General features: G+C 50.0%; 1 protein-coding gene across 1 annotated transcript; it reads right to left on the bottom strand.

Annotated features, from left to right (window-relative positions):
- Window positions 1–12,050: 12,050 nt before the first annotated feature.
- On the bottom strand, window positions 12,051–25,260 carry LOC141744674 (2-hydroxyacylsphingosine 1-beta-galactosyltransferase-like). The gene is made up of 6 exons (XM_074591148.1): window positions 25,210–25,260; window positions 17,812–18,659; window positions 14,964–15,103; window positions 14,694–14,770; window positions 14,088–14,307; window positions 12,051–12,949 (listed from the first exon to the last, which is right to left on the bottom strand). Exons 2-6 carry the CDS (start codon window positions 18,655–18,657, stop codon window positions 12,634–12,636), a joined length of 1,599 nt encoding a protein of 532 aa, XP_074447249.1. The 5' UTR covers window positions 18,658–18,659; window positions 25,210–25,260; the 3' UTR covers window positions 12,051–12,633.
- Between the last annotated feature and the right edge of the window lie 740 nt (window positions 25,261–26,000).

The raw sequence follows: 26,000 nt of genomic DNA, 5'->3' as shown, positions 1-26,000 counted from the left end.
CGCTCCAGACAACTTACCAGCAGCAGCAATATAAAACACAGGAGAAATCAAAGTCTTCCCCTGTCTAGGTCTGGGCAATTTATTGTTATTTCTTGTTTAGCCAGAGAGAAGAGCAGGGTGAAGGGGCTGATGCTGGGCCCACAGCATGCATTCCCTGGGGAGGGCGTAGGGCAGGTGGGGTAAGGCAATCCCTCCTGGCAGTGTTGGAAAGGGAGTACCCTCCTTCTGGGAGGAGGGATGTGGCCTTTTGAAAAGCTGCAATGCCTCTTGGAGTGGGAGAGAGGGTCCCTAGGAAACACTCTCAGCAAATCCTCCTTCTGCTGGGGTGATTCCTGCCACATGAAAGGTTTTTCCTACCCCAGAAGCCTGCACAGATGGACCACCAGCAAAGAGCGCTTCCATAGGTGAACTTTTCTGGAGATGAAGAGCCCTGCCTCCAGCGCCTTGCTCTGCAGCGCTGAGTGAGGCAGTGCCGGCAGAGTGAGGGCAGCTGATCTCACCCCACACAGCAGCACCTCTGGAGCACCAAGAGCACGTCAGGCAGTTTAGGCAGAAAAGAGCAACTGTGAAAATACACCACTTCCTCAATGCTCTTGTGGTTGTGGTGATGCCTTGGCACAGCTGAGGGAGCCGTAAGCACGTGTGAGGTGAGAGCTAGTCGCTGCCTCACCGGGACCACAGCTGTCAGAGAAAGTGCCCCAAACAGTGCCATGCAGGAGAGAGGTCACCCCATTACTCCCATGTGTTCACCATCCCCTCCTCTCTGAAGAGACCTCCCAAACATGGAGGGCAGTTTATTCCTCTTCCCCAAACACCATCACCTCAGCTGCCTGCTTCTGCATTTCCCAAAGCAGGGGAAGGTGCTGCTCTCCTCCTACCCACCACCCTGGGAAGTCCAGAGCAGGAGCCCTGCTTGTCAGGGCACAGGCTGCTGACATCTCCCAGGGTGGGAAGTGTATCCCACAGCCCTGGGATAGCTTTCCAGCCCACTGCCTCGAAGGGCCAAGTCCCATTCACCAGCAGCCAGCATACCCCCAGAGGTGCTCCCAGCCAGGCTCAGGCTCCGAGGCTCATTTTGGCTTTATGAAGCACAGTGCCTTCGAGCAGCCACACGCTCAGTTCAGATGGTAAAACAGAAGCCTGGGTTTTTACCATCTCACTCTCATTTCTAGTTCCCTGGTGGTGACCAAAGTGGCTTGGGCAGCAGGACCAGCCATTGATGACTGCAGAAGGGGGAAACCCAGAGGGACACAGCCTGCCGGACACCTCGCTGTTGCTAACCCTCAGGAAGACACAGGATCAAGATGGAGAAAGCCACACTTCTCTCGCAGTTCAGAACAAAGGTCAGGTATGAAAAAGGCGTCAAATAAATCAATGCATATACGAGAGCTGTATGTATCCATACTGAGTAGAAAAGGTGCTGATCTTGATGTAATTTCATATTCTTGACCTGGCATCAGTAGTGAAATTTTTTCATTTTGAAGTTACTTCATGGCACATGAACAAGAACCATGCCTCTCCTAGAGGTGGTCTGTCCATCTGTCTCTTAGGTGGTGGCACATTCAGTTAAGACGCAGGAGGAGCTTGTGACCACAGGTGTTTGGTACCACCTGAGCAGGCAGCTGGCAGCCCTCCCCAGGCGTCCCTGGCAGAAGAGAACCAGAGCAGCACATACAAAGAACATAAGCAGAGAGCAGGGATGATGCCCCCAGCATCCTCCTAGATAGCTGTCTTGCCTAGTAAAGCATAGCTTCGTCTGGCAGGATGAAATCTCACCTGAGCAATCCAGATGTAGCTGTGACATTCCCATTATCCTCTTTTCTCCCAGATACCAAATACACCCGTCTGCACTGCCAGCTCTTGGGTGGGCTAGCACGCAGGCAGCTGCCAAGCCCAGTGCCTGGTCACTGGCACTGGCCTCAGAACCATCCACTGTTGGACTCAGGGTGGTTTAGAAGCTGACATGCAATGACATGCAATCTAAGTGATTTGCAAATAAACAGCTGAACTTATTTCCACGCATCACAGTGAATGGCACAGAGCTCAGCTGCTGCAGGTGAATCAGCAGAGCCCCAGCAATGCTTCACACACAACTGTTCTCATTCAGGAACATCAGGGCTGCAGTCCTGAACCAGTGGGAGAGAGGGACTTCATCCTTCTGTACTCCAGATGATCTGGGAGAAGACAGAGACCCTACGGAGCAAAAGGCTCCAACACCTTTGATCTGAGCCCATGATGGCTAGGTAGGACCTGAAAGAGAAAGGACAATTTCCTGAGGACCGTGAAATAAGGCTGTGGATCCTTCTGGAGAGGGGGATTCCCGTTATATTGCTTCTACAGTGTTCTAGAAATAAATCTTATTTGAGGTAGCCCTAAATACATTAAATGCTCATTTAAAGCTCAAATTGCTACTTACAACAAGAGTTTCAGTTTTCTGGTAAAGATTCGCTTTTTCGCAAATACACACGGTGGGAGGACTGGTTTCTGACATGGTGACTGAGCATCACCTATAGTCTCATTTGTCCTGTGGACAAGACTATAAGAAAATTGATTTTTACCCAAATATCACATTTTATACCCCAAGTCTTAAACAATTCCCTATACCAGGACAGTAAGCAACAAATCAACTACTTTACTGGTAGATAGCATGTTTGAGTTCTGCCAGGTCTGAAGAGCACGTAGGTGTTTGTTAAAGACTCCAGATACTCTCCAGAACGAGTAACAGCATGCCAAATCCTGGTAGGATCCAAAACGCAGGAAGCGGTTTCTAGGAAGACAGAGTAGATAATCTCTTTCCCAAGGATCAAACAGGCAAATTAACAAAAACTAAGCCTTGGGAAAAATAAAGAACAACCAGCATCTATGGCTCCCTGGCCTTGCAGATCAATCAATTCCATAGCAAATGGCACAAAAAAGTCTTTACAGAGCAGAAGGATTTGAATGCGGTGCATGCATAGGGGGAGACAAGAAAGCAGCTACGCTAACTAGGACAGTGGCAAAACATCAGTGTGGGGGACAGGGACAGCGTGGGCATCGAGGTCTTCACTTGCTTGTTGGCTAGCTGACTCTGTAGTTGTCCTGTCCCTACCTGCTAACAGCGTTTCCCAAGCAGGACAAAAATCAAAGCAGGCCCACTGAATGGGAAGAGGAGGCCTCTCAGAAGGGACTACTTGGAGTCCTTACTAGTGCTCCAAGTTATGTCTTGCTCTCTGACCTAGTTGCTCTTACCACTGTGAAAGATCGCCAAAGAGAAAATAACAAAAGGGACAGCTAAGGTCCTAAGGGTTAAACAAAACGATGGTGACATCAAGAGCTGTTAACCAAAAGATGTTGAAATCTGCAATCACCCTTTGAATGAATGCTATCGCGGCTCTAAGCTAAGGGTTACAAATCCCATATGGAACACCAATGATGAAAATCACCTCTAAGAAGCTCTCTTGTTGGTTTTGTGGTAGCTTGTACCATTTACTAAACCTTTTGTTCTTTAAAGCCTGTAAGCAGGCCCACTGGTGTTTGGAAACAGTGATCAAGACAAGTGCATTAATTGAGCAGCTGGGCTTTTACCTAGAGTTGCTCTGTCTTCAAACTTCATTCTGAAAACAACAGTTGAATATACATACAAATCCAGAGAACGTGAGATTAGCAGAGAATTTGTCAATTTAATTCCTCAGTGTCTGTTTCACAGTTGAAAATTTAGAGGCTGAAGGGGGTCAGTCTGACTAGCTAACAAGTTCTTGAACAAACACATGTACAAAAATCCTATTGAAGGACTTCTAATTATGATCAAAGGTGTCCTTTAAACAACCTGATCAGCTACATCTTTATCACAGAAGTCTCAAAACTCAGGCTGAGTTTAAGAACCTCTACAGACATTCATGCATGTACCTATTTGTGTTTTCTGAACTGTTCGTTAAAGAGAGACTTTGTACAAAACAACATTCAGGATTTCTCAGCCAAAACAGGCCCAGTGCTTTAAACAAGAGTAAAATAAGCCACAGAACAATAACAACATTATTGCATTAACCAAATTGTCATCATGAGCCTACGTTGGTTATGGTGTGGAAGAGCTCTCCACCCTGCATTCTCAAACATACAAAGCACCTTCTCCTTTGCTAAGCCAAACAGAGAAGCCCCAGGGTCATTCATGCAGCCAGACCTTGCCAGTGGCTCTATGTTGGCCCCTCTCCACTTCATTATCCTCCTGCGCCAAAGCCCAATTAAGTCATCTGCACTTACAGTTAGTAGAAGTTACACCAACACCAGACACACATACTCTTTCCACCAGTTGAAGTCTATCAAGGCTGCAGAGTCTTGGCCTATTTGCCAATCCCAGGCAAAGTTGTGAGAGCAAAATGGAAGTTCAGCACTTTGCTTTGTAAAACCCACTGGCTACAGAAGTGGGACTAAAATGCTGTTCCTGTAACCGCAGCAGAAAGGGCTCATTTCTGTCTTTTCACCAAAACAAAACAGTCAGCATTCATCCTACTTGATTCTGTCCCAGGGACTACTTTGATCCCTGGTAAGGCTTTACTCGCCGCTGCCAGCTACTTGCTTTCTTTTTTCATCTTTTTGGAGAACCCCTCATGAAAGCTCTTTGGAAAGTCCTCCTAACAAGAGCCCATGCTCCTTTATTCAGCGCCGACCTAATACAGTCAGAGGATTCCTTGGTTGGCAAGGTATGACCTGTGAAGAAGGACAGTCTTCAAGCCTTTGGTTTGACTTTTGGGGTTTTTTTCCAACCCATTCGGGCAAGACTTGCTGTAATACAACTTCCTTGATCAGACTCAACCTCTTCTTAAAATACAGGCGCTACTGGGAAACCATGGATGGGTTGTAATCCAAACACTGAGCTGTGAAACGTGTCTGCGTGCTGCCCAAAAGGTCTGCAGTTGTTTCTTCAGCTCCTCCCCGCTTCCTCACCCAAGCTACAGGCAGGGAGAGGGTGGCCCATTTGACTCCGAGGAGCTAAGGCTGAACGAGAAAGCAGCTTTGCATCCAGAGCCAAGGCCTGAGGGAACGCACACAGGTCTGGAAGTGGGGGTATTATAAAAACATGTTTCTTCTGAAACAAGAAGGCGGCCCTGAAGGCCACCTCAGCCAGACCTGGGACAAGAAGGGGGATGTTTTTACCGTTAGGTAGTTGCAGGCAGACTCGTGCCCAGCTCCAAGGGCTCTCCTCCCCACCAACTCCAGACCTGTGCTACTTATAACTTCTCATCCCAGCCACGCTGCTTACAACTAATTATTTCACATTTCCTCTGAAGTGCCTCCTGGCCTGATCGTAATTCAGCCAATTTTTTTTTTTTAAACTATCTGCAGTTACTCTCAGCTTTGTTCATTCATCTCCTGCCAAAATATGTCTTTAGCACCATCCCTCACTCTGCTGATCCAGGGGGCAAGTGAGAGAGAAAAGAGAGCAAAGTAATTAATTTTTAAGTTCACCTTTTGCCAATCTGTCTTTTGTTCTTGCTGAGGCCCTCAGCTTCTTGCCAGTTTAGTTTTAGTGAAAATTAACCACTCAACCCTTCTTCCCAGTCAGTTTAGACTTTAAAAAGACTGGCCTTACTAGCAGTCCATGCACTTCATTGGTGGGTTGAAGGCACAGCCATTAATGTTTCCCTGCCTAGAGTCCAAAATCCAGCCTCTGTTGAACTCGTATCATTCAGATTATAACACTGAGTTTACTACTTGCAGAGCATGTAACGTTGTTTGTATATTTTCTCCTCTTTTTTAGCAAGATACACAGCTTAATCTGTATTGCCTTCAAGATTGGGTTAGCTATCATTCTTTTGTTACCTGGCATACTTTTCTAAGAGCAGACATTAGATATAAGGGGCTGCTTTTACCCTTGTGAACACTACCATTCTGTGCTCAGTAATTCTGATACCGTAAGCCAGCGATTAAGGACTCTCTAAGACTCAATTTTGGAGTGTTAGAAAGCAGACATTCTTCATTGCAGCGCTGGGCACACAGGGGATCACTCCGCCTAGTGTGCGTGCCGAGTTGCTCAGCTACACAGGTTATAAGCAATCAGAATTTACGTATTAATTACATTTCCCAGAATGATTAACATATTCATATTATCACCTAGAACTCATTAATATATGTAAATGTCCTTAACGCATGCGCATCCATGTCCATTGGTGGTCTTCCAGGGTCCTCTGGTGGTCGTCAATAGTCTTCCTCACCATGTCCACTGGTGAACTCGATCTTCGCGCATACTCAGTTCGTCTTTTGGCTTAGTTTGCAACTCCTCTTCTCACAAAAACTAGCTTATTGTAGCATCTCTCTCTGTCTATTCTACTCAAGGATACAATGTCTCAAGACTTCCTTTTATTCAACTAAACCTAGCAGATATCTAACCCATCCGCTTACAAAGCATTTCAAACTCAGCTACGTTGTTCCAGTAAGGAGGGAACCATATGTTCTTTTTCACTCAGTATCAGTAAGGCCTGCGGGACCTTCCACCCCAGTGTTTTGTGCTGTTCAAGGCTACTGTAGCACCAGCGACTGTATCAACTCCTCCATACTCCCTTGTTCTCTCAGATTTCATAAAAGCAAAAAGTCATCTTGTTTTCTCTGAACTACTGCTAAATGGTTCTACACATCACTCTGAGCACACCCACCTCTTCTCAATCAAGCAGGATCACTCTGGCCTTCCAGGATTGCCAATCATGGAAGAAAACTCAACTCTGCAAAGCTCTTTACTGAGATTGCTGAGTTTTACACCAGCATGAAGTTTGATCGCGGAAGAGCTTGCCTTACAAGAACACATATAACTGAATTCAAAGGAGATGGGTTAGTCAACCACATCACTAGCATAGCACTGATACAAATTTATTATTAACTAATAATTCAAAAGTTTTCCCTAAGACTGCTACACAGCCATTACTGCTACAGCCACCACCAAGAGCAGCTGTAACAAGCTGAGAAGAAGCCAGGCCCAGCTGCATCCCACCTAGAATCTTTTATAGCAGCAAGTAGAGTGGCCCTGTTGGGGGTAAAGAGGCTCAGCTGGAGGGTCAGAGGCATCTTACCCAACAGCAGTCCCTGGGCAAGGCTGAGAGAAGAAGGAGGAGCTTTCTGAACCCAAATAGTCCCATCAGCTGTTGGGAGCAATTAGCTGCCCTCAGCTGTCCTGGGAGGCATGGTGCCAGGTCCCCAGCTGGCTGGGTGGTGCAGGAGCGCTCATGGTGTGTGTAATGTCACCCTGGCGTTTGCAAGTCTTTGGGGAGCCCTTCCAAAGCACAGCTTGGGAGGGACCATGGGTCTTTCTGTTGTTTGAGATCATGCCTTGCCCGAGCGCCCGGGAGAATGGCTGCTTTCCATTGCCCTGCCTTTGGGGCTTGCTTCCTTCCCTCTCCAGACAAGCAGGGGCTGGTGTAATGATAATTCCCTGTTCCTGGGAACAGGGGTGGTTATAGGTATGAGGAGCAAGCCCTGCTGTGCAGCTCCACCTGCTGTGACACAGCCCCAGGAAGGTCCCTGGGGGGACAGGAGGACGTGTCCCCTTCAACAGCGGTCTCAGTGGCAAATGGTCACTGCTGGGGACTGGACACCCACAGAGCTTGGGCTCATTCCCTTCCTCCGTGGGAAGTATTTGCAATGTGCAAGCATCAGAGGAGAGCATTGCCTACGGTCTCAAGAGCGTCAAAGAGATGCGTGGGGACCACGAGGGAGAGGTCCATGGGTGGAGTCTGCCTGTCGGATGAGCTTGGCTGGGGCACAGCCATGCACAGGTCCCTGCATCAGGCAATAAGAAGGGTTTCCTGGCACAGAGGTGCTCTTTGCTCACTGTCATTTAATGATGGGGTGAGTCAAAATCACCGTCTTTGAGGAGCCCGTCTTCCTTGAGGCTTTCCTCTCACAACTGGGGCGATTTCACGCTCACCTGCAGAGGGAGACGGCTCCTCTTGATTAGCCAAATTTTGTTGACACAGTTTGGTGCCGCCACCTTACCAGGCTGGAAAAACCAGCCGCGGAGCTGACGTGGCCCTGCTGCGGCCCACAACCGGGGTCTCCGGGAGGGATGCTGCCAGGGGGCATGCCAGGACCCTCCCGCATACAGAAGCACTGGGGGTGAAGCAGCAGTAGCTCGTTAGCTGTCTGCAAAGTTGTCCTGGTTTGAGCAACAGAGGACTTATTTCTCTTGTAATGCTTGAGAAAACTGCACTTTTAGAAGACTCTAGTGTCTGAATTTGTGAAAATATTTACTTTATAGCCAGCTATGGTATGTGGGTTTCAAGGTCTCAGTGTTTTTGAGCCTTGTCAGGTGCAGGGATGAGGAGGAGTGGGACGCAGGCACTTGACCCAAACTGGCCAACAGGATTATTTCATACCATGAACGTCACATTCAGTATAAATTAGGAAGTTTGCTGGGAAGTTTTCTCTCTCCCTTGATGGCGGCTGTGCACAGAACTTCTTGCCCCAGCGCTGGACCCCTGAGCACTTCCCTTCCTCCCAAAGCCGCAGCGCTTGCAATGTCTGACATTTGCTGTCACCTGCTGGGAGCGCACAGCTTCCTACTGATAGAATGGACTGAGTATAACCCTTGTATGTTGGTATTGGGATCAATACTGGTTCTTTGGTATTATTAATGTTAATTATTTAGTCTTATTCTATTAAATCTGTTTATATTTCAATCCTCAGGTTTCCTTGTTTTTTTCCCGATTCCCCTTCCTGGGTGGGGAGGGGTCATTGGGTGATAGAATAATTGTCTAAACAATAATAAATTGTTGTGGGTTCCTCAAATTGTAACAGAAGTCCTGCAGGAGAGCAGCGTTTGAGGCAGTGCCAGGCCCTCCTCTGTGCTCCAGCATTCCATCGGCCACTGATGCTGGGCTGGGAGGGGGGTCGCCACAGGAGCCGCGGGAGCATGTGGCTTCACCCTGTCCCCAGCAAGGAGCTGCCCCCAGCCCAGGCTTTGGGCAGAGCTGCGTAGACACCCCCTGGAAAACATGCTCATTTGCAAACCCAGGGTTGTCTCAAGCACGGGGATGGCTCCCGCTGGCAGGGCTGCCCTGCCTCAGCATCCAGCAGGTTTGTGAGGAGCTGCCAGGGCTGGGCGAACCTGAAAAGCTGGCTCATGCGTGCCCCGAACGCCTCCCTGCCCGCAGAGAGAGCCACTCGGGGCCCCGGCAGGGAGCTTTGCAGGCAGAAGCCAGACTGCCAGGCTTTCGGCATCCCGCTCCAGCCCCCACCCCGGGCCTTGCCAAGAGCAAGACGGAGGGGCAGGAGGCAGCTCTGCACCGCGCAGGGCTCAACGGGGCTTGCAGCTCCTGGGGAAGGCTTCTTCAGGCCTCGAAAAAGCATTGACTCGTGACCTCCTACTTTTCCTTGAGGGGGGAAGAGAAAAAGAAAAACAAACAAACAACAAAAAAAAAGGCTTGTTCCCTGCTTGCTGCCTCATAAACCATGGTTTTAATTTCCTAAGTTATGCCACAGCCCTACCTGCCCGCTTCAGTGCCTGTGACAGGGGAGGGCACATGGTATCTGAGAAGCACCTTGCCCAGAAATCGTGTACCAAGCTGCAGGCAGAGCTGCCTGAAGGGTAAAGCTCACCTACAGCCCTTCCCCCACCAGGGCTTTTAATGCATGTGACAGGCTGCTCATTATTCATAATTGAACTTAATAACCAGCTTAAGGCTTTGTTATACTTTCCTTCTGTATTCAATACTGAAAGAATAACAAGGACAAAAGTAAAAAGAGAAAGCGCTCTCGTTAAAAGACGAGAGAGATATATTGGGATATATCCAAATACTTCCAGAACTTGCCCCCCATAACTCAAAGAATAGCTCCTGACAGTCTCTAAGCCTGAACACAGCTTTTCCTGGGGAAGACTCTTCACTTCAGGGATGCTTTTTTGAACATCCACTTCTTACTCACAGGATCCTTGGGCAGGTTTGCGCTTTGCTCCATTAAAAATAGTTCTCACCAAATTGTTGAATCATTTTTTAATGCGCTATATATATTTTGACTCTCTGGGTAGACCTGCCTCCTAACTCGGCTCTGCTTTGGAAATGAAAGGAGTCATGAAAAGCTCAAGGAGTTAAGGACATATCTGATAGGAGACACCACACTAACACTGCATGTGGTGCTAGCTTGAACGTCTTTCTGAAATTGTGACTAGCAAGAAGGCAGCATCCCCAGTAAGCTGGAAAATAGACTCAGGTTTGTGTAAGCCCACACAGGCTCCTTGGGTCTCAAACATTTCTCTCTGCTTTTACTTGCAAGCAAAACAACGTGCGGGTCTCTGGCCCCATCGGGCCACGGTGCTCCTGTTTCCTCTGCAGTGCCGGCACTGGTAATCTGCATCCGGCCTGGAAGATTTTGACGGGAAAAGCTGATGCTGGTACCCTCTCCCACAGCACCTCCAAGGCTGGAGATGACTGCTGTGGGAAACAGCCAAATTGAAGCCTTTTGCCACATGGCCGGGCTGTGGGGGATGGAGAGAAGCCACATAGCTGAAGCATCGGTTTGCAAACACGGTGCATTTGTCCCCTTGCTCCTTTTTCTTCTCTTTAGGCTCAAAGCAAACCAGCTCTGCCACAAAGCCACAGGCTTCCCAACTCACTTGCTACATCCAGGCTAATCTAAATAGCCAAACTCTCACATAGGCAGCGGTAATGATCTCCCTCTTCCACCTCCACGCCCTTGTCCACTCTCATCTGCCAGGAGATGACAACAGAGCCACCATAGGACAACTGGCAATGAGCAGACATGCTGCAAAACTTGTACCAATATCTCCCCCCCAACTCCCTGCAAAAAAAAACCAACAAAAAAACCCAAACAGCATCAACCTTTAAATTTCAGTTCACAGGCAGAAAGGTACCAGGTACCCAGTTTCTACTACTTATCTACAATCCCTGCTTTTCCCTTGCTACCTATTTATTAGCAGCTCTCTGTGCTCTGATCTCCACCCACCCCACATTGGAGACGATTAGACTCCACATTCTCAGCATGAAGCCACATGGGACTGCTACCGAGCAAGACTGATGGGTTGCCATGCCCACCACTGACCATGGCCAGGCTTTGGCATCCCAGGAAGCAGCAAGAAACTCCAGGAAGAACGACTTCTGCGATGGGATAGTTACAGGTCCCAGCTTAGGTCTATGGGCTCTTATCATCCATCCCTGATAGCAAATGGGATTCTTATCCAGCGCCTTCTTCACCGCAGCCCCTCTGCAAGCTGAGGGTTGGGGAGGGAGGGAAGCACTGCCAGGACTCAGAGGAGCCACTGAGTTTGGCACTGTCCCAACCCAGAGCATCCCAGGAGCCCAGCCAAACTACTGTTGGCTAGGTCGCACGTGGCAATGCGCCTTTCATCTGAAAGGAGAAACACATGCAATAGCAAGCAAGAGCAGAGCCTGGAAACACCAGTAAGGGCAGCTTTGGCAATGATGTTACTCTCCAGCTGGTGCCCAGCACTCTGATTGCCCCAGCCGAGAGCACAGAGTGGAGCCCATGACCCTCAGCATGCACCATTGCCAGTTGGACCATCAGCCACCGCTGCCGGTGGTTCTGCAATTGCACCCAAGCATGGGTTTGCCTTAGAAGCCAGGGTGAGCAGAAACACATGGTATCACTCCAGACCATGTCCCCAAGCCGGGCACAGTATGACTGCTCACTTTGAAATGAGCAGACATGTCTGTTTTCTTCAGAAAGAGCAGAGCTTGTTGCTTCTATAAACGTGCTGTATGGCTCATTGCCTATGACCAGCACTCCAAGCTACTGGCTGCTCTTCCTGTGGTCCTGGCACTTGCATCTGTTCCAAATTCTTCTTTTATCACATGTTTGGAGTCTCCATGGGCATGGGGGTGAGTGTCACATGCTGGCAGAGGAGGAAAGGCACTGCCTGAAATCCTGTGGGAAGACCAAAACAAGTTGCTGATGGAGGTCTGGAGGGGTCCAGAGCTACGTGGAGACCGTAGCAGCAGTGACAAGAAGAATAAAGGGCTTTAATCTTGCTTGAACAACATGCCGAGAGAACTGCCACACAGGGGAAAGAATATAACTTTATTTAAAAAAAAATAATAATAATTTAGCTCAAACACAAACAGGATTGCAGAGGGTTGATGGAAGCAGGAAGCACAATATTTACGCACAGAACTTAAACCAGACCGATTTCATTCTCTTGTAGATGATACTTGCAGTGCCTTTCCCTGTCCACAACTCTACTTCAGGTCCTCACCTGCACATAAAGGAATCCTGACTCCCGGGGCTCTTGGTAACAAGGCAGAGGAGAAACGGTGTCTGCCACGCATGAAATGCTATTCCTACACCTCCAGAGCCTCCATGGAGATCCAAAAAGCCAGAAGAGCAACACCAGCATCTAAACCAACGTGCAATAGAAAGGGAACAACTTGCACTCCTCCCTGGAAGTCTACCTACCCATGCCCCATTCCCAGCATCCTGGCCAAGTGCTTCCACCCACGCCTGGATTCGCGCCCCCGCCCACAGGTGCTGTACACAGAGGTGTGCACGCAGGACTTCGCAATACTCCTCCCTCCCCCCGCACCATTCTTCTCATCCAGACCTCTTTCACCTCTCTCCGTGCCTGCGTGCCGTACATTTCTTGGCACAGCAGCAGTTCATTTCACAGTGACAGGATGTGCCCTGGAACACGCCGAGCCACTACTGCAATTTCTTCTCTTCTGTGAAGTGGCCTTTCATGCAATTGCCGTTCTGGTACACAGGGCTGGCCCCCTTCCTTCTGCACCATGCCACTGATTTGTAGAGGACGAATCCAATACCGGCCAGACACAGCAAGAGAAGAGCCAAGATGTCCAGGCAGAAGTACTCATACAAGGAGAGGTCGTAGACAGCTGGGCGAAGAAAGGGTGCCCCATCGTGACGAAGGATGTACTCCAGCCAGTACACTGTCCTATTGAGAGCGTGCATTGGTCTGTCCAGGTGCAGAGCCGAGATGAGCTTGGCCGCTTTTCTGTAGCTGCAAGGGAAGATGACAAGAAGTTATCCTTCTGACAGGAACTTCACAGCTGAGAAGTGGTCCAAGATGTCCAGTGGTGCTTTCAAGTTCCAAATGATACCTTGGGAGAGGGGCAAATTTCTTCCACCATTCTCTTCCTACCTGCCTCTGAAAGCCTCTCCGATAGCAGTCGTTAGCCATGGCAGCACAAGCCAGAGTGCATTGTACTTTTGTGTATTTTTAACAAGACCGGCAGTTCAGGTCTCAAGTCCCTGCTCAGTGGGTTCATGTGGATTGTTGCTTTCTGGGGGGAGTTTGCACCCAAAGACCTCACCCAGCATCAAGCAGCAGTTGAATACTTGCATGCTCTAGTGAAAAAGATTGTAGGGGTTGGGTTTTTTTTTTTTGTTTTTGATTTTTTTTGTTTTGTTTGCTTTTTTTTTTTGTGTGTGTGTACGGTTGGACTCAATGATCTCAAAGGTCCTTTCCAACCATGAAGATTCTATGATTCTATGATGACTGGCCAAATCCTTCAAGGTACCGAGTTGCAATGCCTTAACAACTGACACTGAGGTGAGGAGTTGAGAGCTCCTTATAGCTAATAAAAAAACAATAATCAAGCTCTCGGACAGCATTTCAAACACCAGCAGTTGCATGTGTGCTGTTAGAAGGTGGGAGCCCTGCCTCGCTGTGCTGCAGCGGATCCAGGAAAGGGCAGAGTATCTGGCTGTCAGAAGGAACAGATGGAGCAGTACCTACAGTCCAGTGCCTGCGCTAACTCTTTGTACAGAAAGCTGTTTGGAGAAGACCGGGGATATCCCAAGGTGAGGTTGTGATCTCACTTTCCCTGATGACACACTGGCATTAAAAGGAGAAGAGGTTTGTGCCTCAGCATCTCAGAAAGCCTTCTGAGAAAATTACAGTCAGAGCCAAACAGGACTAGATTACGCTCTCTGACAGCAAACATTGGAGTGTCTCCTCCTGGACCGCATCTCAGGATTTCAAGGCACTAGCACATCTGGCCAGCTGAGCAATACTTGTAACTCTGCTTGGTCCAGAAGCCACCACAGGCTGTGTAGATAGGGGTCAACACAAAGACACGCTGGTCCCTACGTATGGACTGCATCAAGGAAGAGCTCGATGCTTCCAGATGCCTCACCTGGGGTCAGAGATAACTTTGACAACGGCCTGGTAAAGATCCTCCTCTTTTACTCTACTCCAGTCCATGAGGATGCCCATGCCCTTTGCCTGCACTCTGGTCATGATGTCAAACTGGTCCCCGTAGAAAGGAAATCCCACCACTGGCACACCGTGATAAATTGCTTCAAACACACCGTTCATCCCACAGTGGCTGACGAAGGCTTTCACATTGGGATGGCCTGCAGGCAAAAAAAAAATAGCAGCAGGTCAGTGCCTCCCATGCTGAAACAGGGCTACCAGTGGCTTCCTCAACACACAGCCTTGACGTCTGTTTAGGGAAAACCAGGCATGCTGCGCAGAGAGGGAGCTACCCTTTGGGAACACACCTGGATTTCAGCAGCCCAAAACTTGACGAGTAGCACCTGGAGGAGGAGGGAGATAGGGGCCAAGATGCAGCCTCAAGCAGGTGTTAGGTGAGGACCATGTTTTGTACAGATCAGGCTCACAACAAGCAACAGACTTAGACCCACACAGGTGCTGTTGTCCTTGTATGCCTTTTCTGTGGTTTGGGCTAAACTCCAGGGATGTTGCTGGCGGCGCACACACACACACAGCCCAGCCTTACCTAGCAGGTCGTTCTGAGGCAGCCACCCCATCATCAGTGTATTCTCACCCAGGTTTCTTGGCTTCTGCCCGAAGTATCTGTGGGAGGAGGTAAAGGACGGGGGGGAAAAAAAAAAAAAAAAAAAGAAAAAGGAAAAAGAAACACAAAAAGAACAATCATAAATTCAGTCAGATTAAGAAATGGAAAGCAAATTCCATGTTTTGAGATGAATTGGCCCTCCACATTGATTTTCATCTAACTCAAGTTAAGAGGAATCTCGTTCCACCTCACCTCCACACCACCCTTTGTGGGAGGCGAGCAAACGCGCCAGCCATCTTCTCCACCAAGTCGCTCGGAAGAGCTCGGATCCCAATCCCGAAGGAGACAACAACAACACCTGCATCTGCTGCTTCCACCCAGAGACGCAGACCCTGCAGGCAAAACACACAGAGCTGCCTTGAAGTCTTGTTGGAGAAAGGCCCTTCCCACTGTTGCCTCTGCCAGCAGAAAACTATCTATGGAAAGGATGAAGCCAAATCCACCCGGAGCACAAAGCTACGTGGTTTTGACCAGGCAACAAACTCTAAAACCGCTGTGATTTCTGCAGCCGGCCCGGCAGAAATTACTTGAGGACCTGCTGGGCTTGGGAGCTTGCAGGGAGGTGTCCAAAACTTGCATTTCATAGCGTTACCTCCTGCTTCAGAGGTAACGCAATTCCTCTTTGGCAAGGAGGTCTCTGAAAACGTAGGGCCCACATAGGACCAGCCAGAGCAGTGAATGGAAATTGGAGTAAAAAGAAAAGGCCTGTCAGGGTCTCTAGCTGTAGGCTGATACAACAGACGAAACATCGTCTGGGCAGAGTGGGGAACAACATCTTGCTGGTGATTCCCCACAAACTCTCCGATGTTGAAGGCTTCTGGAGGTGACAGCAGGTTTTGCCATCCTGCCAGGAGACTTCTACCCATCCTTGACAGCTACTTGCAGGGAGCAGATTTAGTGTTTGGTCATTAGGCAGAGAGGTAGCTACAGCTCCAGGAAAAAGCACAGCTGTTTGTCCTTCATTTACTTGTAATGCTACATAAACAGATATGTATCTAAAACAGAGTCCGTACTTTTTTCAACTGGGGCCAGAAGGCTGCATGATGAAGAAATCAGCCACCACAGCTGCTGTGGAGCAAACACAGACTATTCCCTTTTATGCCAGGCTGGGCTGAGCCTATTTCTCATTAGGGATTCCATCCTCCTTCAAGTTTTTCAGGTATCGCAGTCAGGAGCGTTTTAGGGAAGTTTCCTAAAATCTTTCTTTGAATACGAACGCTTCCTTGAAATAAACACTGTAGAAGAACATGAAGGGCAAAAAAATAGTTCTTCCTGTTATTAAAGGAGAAAAAAAGGATGGTTAATTCAGAATATCTTATTAGTAGTAGTCTACAGGTTGGGGGATCATGGTACAGAAGAGTTACAAAGCATGTTTTAGTGTTACTTTCTGTGGATGTTGGTCCTTTGTCATATGCTTCAGGGACTCAAACCGAACTTTGCAGAAGAGCTTAAAAAGACCTAAACCAACCCAGCAACCAAGAATCCAAAAGTTTTCATGTTACAATGACCCATAAAACAGATGATTATGTTATCCATTATAATTGTGCCTTAACCTTTGACTTTCAGAAATAGCATTCAAGTTGCCGGGGAAGCATGGCTGACCACCGAAAGTTCTCACCATCTCTCAGGTACATATCTATGTTTTATTGTGTCCTAATTAAAGGAACTCACAATCATAGTGTTTCAAATATGAGGAAATAAACACCTTAATTACGTAACTCTGCTCCAGTTCAGATGGGAGATTCCTTAAGCTACACCTAGACCTACAGAGGCCCTCTCTTCTGCTGTCATTCTGTAACCTGGGTACGCACATGCCTGACTGCTAGCATGACAGCCGCCGCCTACTGCAGGGCTCCAGGCTTATCTCCATCATTCTTCCCTTAGGCACCCTGGGATCAGTTCTGGAAGCTGCGAAGCACATGAGTAATGCCCCAGCAAACAACTCCCTTCTTTATAAGGCAGGTGTGTACGTGGCCAGGTTGGACCAAGCCAGTGTTTTGCAAGACCTGTGAGGTAGCTGCTCTCTGACACAGCTTTTGGAGCACCCTACATGCATTGCATTACCTGCATGCAGTGCCACATGGGAGAGGGCGATGTGCAGCCATACGCATATGAAAAACTTCTGTTCTAAAGCACCTGACCTCACTTTTTCCTTTTAACTGAAAAAAATCGGCACGCAAAAAATTGTCTCTATTAAAGCTGCCATGAGAGATCTTGACAGGCCTCTGATCATTTGAAACTTGAATCTTATCTCCATTTCAGACCTTCAGTTGGGACACCAGGACAACCCAACTGTCCGAGTGTCATTATCCAGTTTCTACTTTCCCTCAGTGTTTGGAAGAGCAGTAAGGTAATGGGAGGAATGGCAGACAGGTCCTGCACTGTTCCAACACTGTCTTCAGTTGGAGGCTTCAAGCGCTTGTCCCTCTGAATTTATTACTGGGGATAGTGAGGTACAGGCCAGAGAAAACCTCTGGGATGCCTGGGGAGTTTTTCCTCAGGGATGGACCTTGAGAAAAAGGGGATGTTCAGTTTCGTACACATTGGGATTCCACATTGAATTTGATGAGGGAAAAAGCACAGCTCTCCTCTAGGAGTTCTTAAGACTACAAGCTCAAGAGCAGAAACGCCCTGCAAGAAAAAACAGGATTAAGGAGGAAATTCTGAATTTACATAAATCAGTGATGAAGCAATGAAGACTACTTGTTCTTCCCATTTCCACTTCAAGTATAGGAGCAAAAAACTACTCATGATGAAGTCCTAGGGGCAACACTGCCAATTTAGGACTTCCCCACACCATTTTACACGGACAGCGAAGCCAAATCCTGCTTCAGGGTGGACAACTTAATTCTACATCCTCCCTGCAACCTCACAGCCCTCAGTGCTCCCTGTCTCCCTGCTGCAGCCAGGCACCAAAACACAGCAGCTTTCCAGGCTGCTGGGGTGTCAGAGTGTTCACAAGGCTCTTCAAAAGCAGAGTCGCACTGAGTAACTCCCCAGGTTCATGTGCAATCCCAGCTCAAAGCTTCCCTGCACTTACCACCGGGAGGGGCTTTGCAGGCTCAGCGAGGATCCCCCCTGTGAAAATGACATGGGGGAGCGTTGGCCGGGGAAAGTCCAGCACCACATCGTTGCAGAGGAAGAAGAGGCTAGTTCCATGGACAAGGTCCAACATGGATGTCTTTGGCTCCACTCTGTGCTTGTCCATGAGACGTTCAAACTTGGGCAGGATGACCAGCTTTGTGGCCACGCGAGTGATCATGTATACTAGGAGATTCCAAGTCCTACCAAAGAAGTCCATCCTGTCTGTCATCAGGGAATTGAATTCGGGGACATAGGCAATGGGGGAAGTTGCACCAATCTCCGCTGGGAACCAGAAACCAGTGGAGATCACAGCATATTTGACATGGAGAATGTGGGCCAGGATAAAGCCACACATCTCATTGGGGTCCACCAACAGCAGGTCAAAGTGCTCATGCTGGAGTTTCTGCAGAAGGGTAGAGTTTCCCAGCACTAGGTCACAGTTTTCCAGGTACTTCTCCAAAAAGGAAAACATCTCCAGAGAGGTCATCTTCCCTTGGAAGACACGCTTTATCTTCTCCTGCACCCAGGCATCTGCGCTCTCGGTGCTGAAGATACCCCAGTACCTCTGCATGCGGAAGCCGGGCAGGTAGGTTTCCACATCCCGACCCTCATGAAGAAGCAGCACAGGGTCATGGCCCCGGTCAGTCAGTGCCTCCGCCACTCGCATGAAGACTCGCAAGTGGCTGTCGAAGACTATGGTGGGCATGATGAGCACCTTGGCACAGTGACATGGCTCCAGACTGAGTGCAGCCAGTAGGAAGAAAAGAGCAGCAGGGCACGGTAGCACCTTCATCACCTTCATCACTGCAAGGAGAGAAACATGCCATTAACATAGTATGAAATGCTCTGTCATGTACTTGGGCAACTAACAACCGGGATTGTAGCTGCAAGCCAGAAGCTCATGAGCTGGGAGAGGAGAGCAGTCTGGAGTTTATCACTGGGGAAAAAAAAAAAAACAAAAACACAAACGTAACAAAAACAATAGAGAAAAAAAGACACAAAAATAAAAAAACCCCAACAAACAAAATCAGATATCAGGGTGTACCAGGGGAGTTTTCCAGAAATTCAAAACCTCTTCTCTGTGCTCTTAAGGGTCAAAAACTAGCAGACTGACTTGCAGAGCAGGAGAGCGGCTGGAGGAGCTCTGCTGGGTGACAGCACCAGCAGAGACACTCGCTGCTCAGCCCCCGGTTACCGCTACAGAACCAGCACAGCTGGATTTCATTTCTATTTCTGCCCAGCCAGAACGGCTGGTTCCCTCTGAGCCCTTGATGTCTGCGTGAGCTCGCTGGGAGGCCTGCGGAGCCCGGGGGGAATGCCTGGAGGCACGCTCTGGCTTTGGCCCTCACAAGGCTGGCATGCCACCTCGCTCAGCACAGACGGGGCGGGAGCTAGCCCAGGTCACAGCGGGACCCTCCCAGAGGAACGACAATCCCGGAGAGCACGTCAGGGGTCTGGATGGAGAGCTGCTCCACCACAGATCAGCCATGGGAGGACGGGGAGGCTCAGGGAAAGGGGTGGGAAGGGGAAGCTGGCGCCAGGATACTGATACACTGGGAGAAGGCAAACCCAGACATAACGTGCAACACCCGTGGCACACTGACGCCCCTTAGTCACACTCCTACAGCCGTCATCCCATTCCCAGTTTGGTGAAACACCCAGCATTTCTGTTGTGTAAGGGGTGTTGCTACATCACTGGAAGCGAACGCGCCTCACCCACACCTTACATTATTTTGGGAGAAGAATTACATGATAATTATTTGGGAATAGTCAGAAGCAGAGCCGTGTCCTGAGGACCCAGTTCAGACATGCTAGGAAGGGTGGTGGGAGGAAGAAGTTACAATGGGAACAATTATAAGTGGATTTTGGATGGCCCCACACACGAAGTCCCAGAGGGGCTGCAGGGATGTGGTAGAGCAGAATTTGGTCCAAGATTTTCTGCCAGCCTCCCCACTATTGCTTGATCAATTAAGAGGCAGGAAAGAAAGTCACGGATAAGATCCTGCTAAATACAATCTTCAGACTCCCCCTCTGCAGCTGGATATCTCCGGCCAGAGATACCGCATGGGGATGCAGACATGGGAGAGTAAAAGTGCCATACTCCCCTCACATATCTTTCCTGTCCCATGTGGGCATGGACATGGGAAAGAAACAGAGCAGCCACTAGCTGAGACCCTCCCCTGTTTCAAAGGCAACCCCGACTAGGGCTTGGGCTTTCAGCCTTCCCACCCAGGGACAACTGGGTGGCTGTGCCTGCAGCAGCGATGAGAAACATGAGAAATGCTAGCAGATACCAAGGGATGGTTGGACCCACAGAGGAAGAGCTCCAGGCAGATGGAGACAAAGGTGATGGGCTGGAGAGAAGAGAGCAGAAGCCCTGCAAGGAAAGTAAGGATCTACCCAGGATCCCGCCTCCCTGCCAGCAGGAACAGGCTGGCTCACGCTGGCCCCCACAGAGCTACAGCCCACGAAGCTGGTCTAGTTCTCAGCCTACTTGAGAGGCCCAAAAGGGATTTATCCTGCTCAACAGAAGGGAAGGTAAAGCATTTGGCTAGAACATTATGCAGCAGTTCCAGAGCGTACAAGCTTCCAGGGGAGAGAGGGAGGGATGTCAGTCCCATGCTGCTGGCCTTCTCCAAGACAGCGGGATCTCAGGACATGCCTCATGACAGGAACAGGTACAGGCTTGTCCTGGGGCACCTGGGGTCATACACATATTTAAGTGTGTTGAGAAGAGCAGAAGAGGTGGTTTTATATGTGGGGTGGGGTTTTTTCCCATTGGGCAACAAGGAAAAGGTGAAGAAACAGTGCAGGTGAAAGGAATAGTTATTTAAAAAAAAAAAAAGTCACCCATATTCAGCAAGGACAATGCCCTGCCATGGACCTATGTGCCAGACATTGCTGACACCCTCAGCTCTGCCTCTGGGGGCTACCAAAATCCAAATGACAAGCAAGGGGTCAATTCCAGCCCTCAGGCCAGGGGCAGATGCTGACACAGCAGACTTGCAGACTGCTCTTGGCTGCTTCATCCCTTCCAACATCGGGGGCAATCCCTAAAGGTGCTGTCTCAGGAATCCCTTCTCCCGATCAGGCAACAGGGGAGGCTGTAAATCTTCCCAAGTGGTGAGAAGATGCCAGGCTGCAGGAAGGGATCTTTTTTCCTACCCCAGCTCAATACCACCAGAGCTAGTCTCTGCTGTATCCACGCCCAGAGAGATACCCTGGCCACAGCTTCAGCCCTAGATCTCTGCTGGATGCATCAGGCAGGTTTTCAACCAGGTACATCCCTGCTTTTCAGTGCTCCTGGGAGATGCTGAAGGCATAATGACCACCTCGAAGGACAGCACTCTGCTGGCTCCAACCCTTGTTCAGCAACTAGTCACTCCTAGGATCTCAGGCCAATAGCAAAGGGGAAAGGAGAGTAGACCTAAACCTTGTGCACAAGGCTAGATGAGGGAAAGCTCAAAATCTACCTGCTCACCTCCTTGCTTTACCTCTTGCCGACACCGAACGCGTAGCTCTGGCCACCCCACGAGCTTCGCAGCAGGATTGTCCAGCAAGGGCCAGTGCAGTAGCCAGTGCAGCTCTGCCCACGGCCCAGCCCAGCCCTCTGGCTGCCTCTGCTGCCTGCGCCCACCGTCGGGCTGCAGGCAGGTGGTCTTCAAGAAACCTCCAAACTGCTGGGCATGGGAAGGGGATTCTGCTGGGAGGTGAATTCACAGCCTGCACCTCAGCAGAGGTGCGACATATAAGTAAATGAGAGATCTCATGCTAGATCCGAGAGCAGCGCAAGACAGAACCGCCTCCTCATTTGTGGTTTGAAGTCCTGGGCTAGGGGCTAAATCAGATAAATATTGCAAGAAATAGCATTGCCACTGAAAGGAGAAGGCTTGGAAAGGGAGAACATACCCTTCCCTCTTGTCATGACGAGCGCTCGGTAAAGCCATGCAACCTGGGTGATTTACGCAGAGCAATCCCCCTAACCACCACAATTAACGCTAACAGTCAGAAGTCAGGGCTCAAGAAAACTATTAAAAATGCCTGTGCCATGGAGGCTTGACGTTTCAACACTGCAGCCCGCAGGGCAGAGCAGTTGCCTTGGCAAGAGCCAGGACTAGAGCCAGTGGCAGGAGGGGTGAGCAGCGGAAAGCCCTCGTGTGACTGCCGCTGCAGGCAGCAGCATCCCTGCACTCCTGGCCACCATGAGCTGCCGTGAGTTTGCTCTCGAAGCCACAGAAAAGCATTGAAATTGAAATGGGAGGCAGCAGAAAGGGAGCAGAGATAAAACATCCCTCAAACTCCCCTGAGAAACCTCTTCCTGGGCTGAAATTTGGCCCTTGATTTTGCCCTATTTAACATGTTTGACAGGGTATGATTTTGATATCAATGGGAGATTACATCAATTTAACTTAAGTGAAGAACTGAACAGCTACAGCTCTTAAGTTAGACGTTTCTTTAATTCAGGTGCCTTCTATTAGGTTGAAGTACTAAAACCTCTGACAGGCAGCAGCCTAAGCAGAGAAGCCCACGAAGAAAGGCCAGCGAAGGGACCCCACTGCAAGGATGCTGCTGTTCTCTCCCTCTCCTCCAGTATTTGTATCGCCTAGTTCGTGCCAAGGACCAGGAAACCCATATCCATGGGGCCGAATTATTTCCCTTCCTGCATCCCAGTCCCTATCTGGCTCTTACCCACAGTAATAAGAAGTGGTTTCACTGTAAACTTCTCAAGAGTTAACAAAGCAGCACAATTCATTTGAAGCCAAAAGGAAAAGGCATCTTCACTTGGATGCCTAAAACTCTTCCTGGAATACGAAACCAAAGTTTGCCTCATCTGTTTGGGTACGATCCAGAAAAAACAGGACCATCTGCTACCTTCATGTTGATGACAGCCAACCCAGTTGTGGCTAATTTATGGAAGCCAAAACTCCATGCAAACAGGCAGGAATGCAGCTCTGAGAGCAATTCTGCTGCTGCAGGAAGATGTCGCACTACAAGCAGGAGCTGCCCAGGGGAATCTCCAATAAAACCTAGAGGATACAACGCTGTATAAAAAAAACTTAATAAAGCATGTGTTGAAGCAGGGAAGTCTAACCATCAGTCACATCCCAACCCAGTGCTTGGTGGGCTTCTGTGCTCTGGTTTTGGATTATCACAGACTCCTGCTTCACCAGAGTCACCTGGGTAAATAACACTGAAATATTAATATTAGTATTATAGTATACTAATATTAGTATTACAGTATATTAATATTAGTATTACAGTATACTAGTATTAGTATTTCAATATCGAAAACAACGAGCAAGAAAAAAACCCCAACGCTTCCCTTCAAATATAAGCCTCCCCAGGCAGCCTCCAGCCCTGCGTTTTTTAAAATACTGTTCACACACAGAGTAAGTAGTGCACAGCCAGTCTGCTCAAAACAGCGTACCTTTCTAGCATTTTTCTATTGACATCTTCATGGTGGCCCACAAGAAACACAGAGAATGAAGAAAGCCCAGACGCCCAAAAGACCAAAGGGAACAACCACAGTGGTGATCGAGTCGGCATCAGAATAACTCATACTTTGCTCCAGGCTCGGAGCTACTGCTTCCACACAGCAGCATCAGAGGGCTCTGCTCATCCTCATCCATTTTGGACAAAGATTGATATAGTCCCCAATCAGTTCCAAACTTTTGGGACCTTGGGCTGTCTTCAACATCCTTCCTGGATCATCAGAGTCTTATGGAGGAAGCTCTACAGGCAAGGCGGGAATCTGTGGGCCAGCAGGAGGTTGGCAGTCCACAGGTCACAGCCAGGGAACCATGACACTAAAGAAAATACCAGCCTATGACAACTATCAAAAGAATTAAAGATCCATATCTCAGCTTGTCAAGGCATTTGAAACTACAGACATCTTCAAGAACTTGAGCTGGGGGATGGTGTCAAACACCACACATGTGCTTCCCCACCTGGCCTCTCATCATACATTAAATCCATCTGGGTGGCAAACGAGATTCCCCCCACTCCATATGCACAGGCTTCCTGGTAGTCTTCCGGAAGGGACAGAGATGGTTTGTGACACCACGGTGCTCTGCAACTGCACGTTCTTCCAGATGGCCTTTCCCCCTCACTTGCAACACGGCTGCAAGACAGAGAAGCAGCCGATGGGAGGCCGTGCTCCTTGTGAGCAGTCTCAGGTCTGCAGCATGGAAACGCTTAAGAACATTATTTATAATCCCTGGATGTAAGAGACAGAAAGGCTCGGGGCAATTGCCAAATATTCATGTGAGCCACAGACCTTGAAGTGAGAGCACACAACAGTTCAGTACACATTTTGATCTTAAGAAGGGGTTATGTCTGTGCGACAGTCAAGTTGAACAAGTTCTTGAGACTGCAGAGAAAACTAGAGAGATACGTGTGCACCAAACTTTAGAGAAGCGGTCAAGAGGGGTGGGGAAGAAAAGTCTTCCATTTACTGCCCTGTCATTTCAGCTTCTTTCTACGGAGAAGTGCCACATTAAAAGAAAGAAGTCATTAAACACCCCAGAAGGTTGTGAAACCTTGTGTAGGAAGCACTGGGGATTGATAAAGTCCTGACAGACAAGTCCGATCACATTTGACAGAATTACAGCAGTAGAGAAACCAGAGGTGAGTCTTATCTTCAATAAAACAACTGACGCCCTCATGTAAAAAAAAAAAAACAACAACAAAACAACCCACCAAAAACCCCAAGAACCAAACAGCGCCTTGGCTCTGAGCGCACGGGAGGAATGAGACTTGGCCGAACTGCCATAAACAAGGGTTGAGGAGGGACGCGCAGAAAGAGGAGGCAGAACAGGAGAGGGAAGACGCTCCCGAGATCTAATCTCCTAGAGGAAGATGAAGCAAGTTACACACAAAAGCGCTTTGAACATTTGTTCAGGTGCCAAGGCTCTGATCCTGCGGGGTTAAGCAGATGCTTAACTTGTGCCCTTCAGTAGCCCCGTGGGAGTCACCCAGGCTGCTCTCACCCGCGCCCCGCCAGGGCCAGGCTGGGAGCCCACACCGTTCCCCTCTCACCCTTCCGGCAGACCCGGGGCAGCGGGACACCTCTGCCAGCAGCTCAGAAAGCTCAACCCAGCGCTCCGCCGCTCACCCGGACCGCCACCGCCACCGGCCCCGCAGCTCCCGGGGCCGCCGCCTGCACCCGCAGCTCACGCCGAGCCCCGCCGTGACCCCGCTGCCGCCGCGAACACCCAGGGACCGAAGGACCCTCCTCCCCGCGCAGCAGCCGAGCAGACAGCGGGGCAGACGCCGCAGCCCCTGGCCGCGCTCGCACCGGCGGGGCGCTCCCCGGTCCCCGTTCCCAGCCGCCGGCAGCGGTGCCGGCACCCACCTGCAGCCAGTCCCGCTGAGAGCCCGGCCCGAGTCGCGGTGCAGAGGCGCGGCGGCGGGAGGGGAGCGGGTTCCGCCCCTCCGCCTTCCCCTTTCGGGCCGGGCGGGGCCGGGCGGGGCTGCCCCCGCCCACGGTCCGCCCCGCCCGGCCCACGGTCCGCCCCGCCCGGCCCACGGTCCGCCCCGCCCGGCCCACGGTCCGCCCCGCCCCGCCCGGCCCGGCCCGGATCGGAGGGTCGGGAGGGGAAGCGCGAAGAGCCGCCCCCACCGCTCCGGCAGCCGCAGCGCGCTGGGAGGCAGCGCCTGCCTGGTTGCGGGGCGGTGGGAAGCGTGGGAGGAAGCTGAAGTCACGCTTGTGTCTCCCGCCGGGACAGCGCGTTAAAAGGGTGGCAAAGCATCTCTCCAGTGGCCTGTGAAGGACCCTACTGGGGCTCCCCCAGGGACAGGACCGCCCCCCCCGCGGGCTCTGTGAGAGGAGGGGAGCGGGACGCGTCAGCCGGGACAGCAAAATGGAAAGGCTGGTGCACAGGGACAATGTCCCAGGGCACCCATACGCGTACAGCACACACCGGAGGGGGGTGTCCTGTTAGTCCAGTTCCAGAATTAACCACAGCTGAAATTGCACAGGGAAAGCCGAAAGCTGAAGCGCTCCACAAGGTGTTTCACTCCCAGCAGGAGGGCAGAAGAGATGCAGGCTAAGCCAGCCTGGCAGCCCCAAAAGCTCGTGAAGGGAGCAGTTTTTCCCCAAGTGTCAAGCACACGGATGAGCACGTAGCTTTGAGTCTCACAAAG

This window comes from Larus michahellis, chromosome 6 (genome assembly GCF_964199755.1).
Source record: "Larus michahellis chromosome 6, bLarMic1.1, whole genome shotgun sequence".
NCBI lineage: Eukaryota > Metazoa > Chordata > Aves > Charadriiformes > Laridae > Larus > Larus michahellis.
The sequence above is the reverse complement of the archived record's forward strand: the minus strand, read 5'-3'. Positions and strand labels throughout refer to the sequence as shown.

What these genes read in the sequence shown, in the direction of transcription:
- LOC141744674 (XM_074591148.1), bottom strand. Translation starts at nt 18,657, where the DNA reads ATGAAGGTGATGAAGGTGCTACCGTGCCCTGCTGCTCTTTTCTTCCTA. An exon ending in CTGCAAAGCCCCTCCCGGTG is followed by an intron (nt 15,104 to 17,811) that starts GTAAGTGCAGGG and finishes TTTTGCCTGCAG; the next exon opens with GGTCTGCGTCTCTGGGTGGA. An exon ending in CCACAAAGGGTGGTGTGGAG is followed by an intron (nt 14,771 to 14,963) that starts GTGAGGTGGAAC and finishes CTCCTCCCACAG; the next exon opens with ATACTTCGGGCAGAAGCCAA.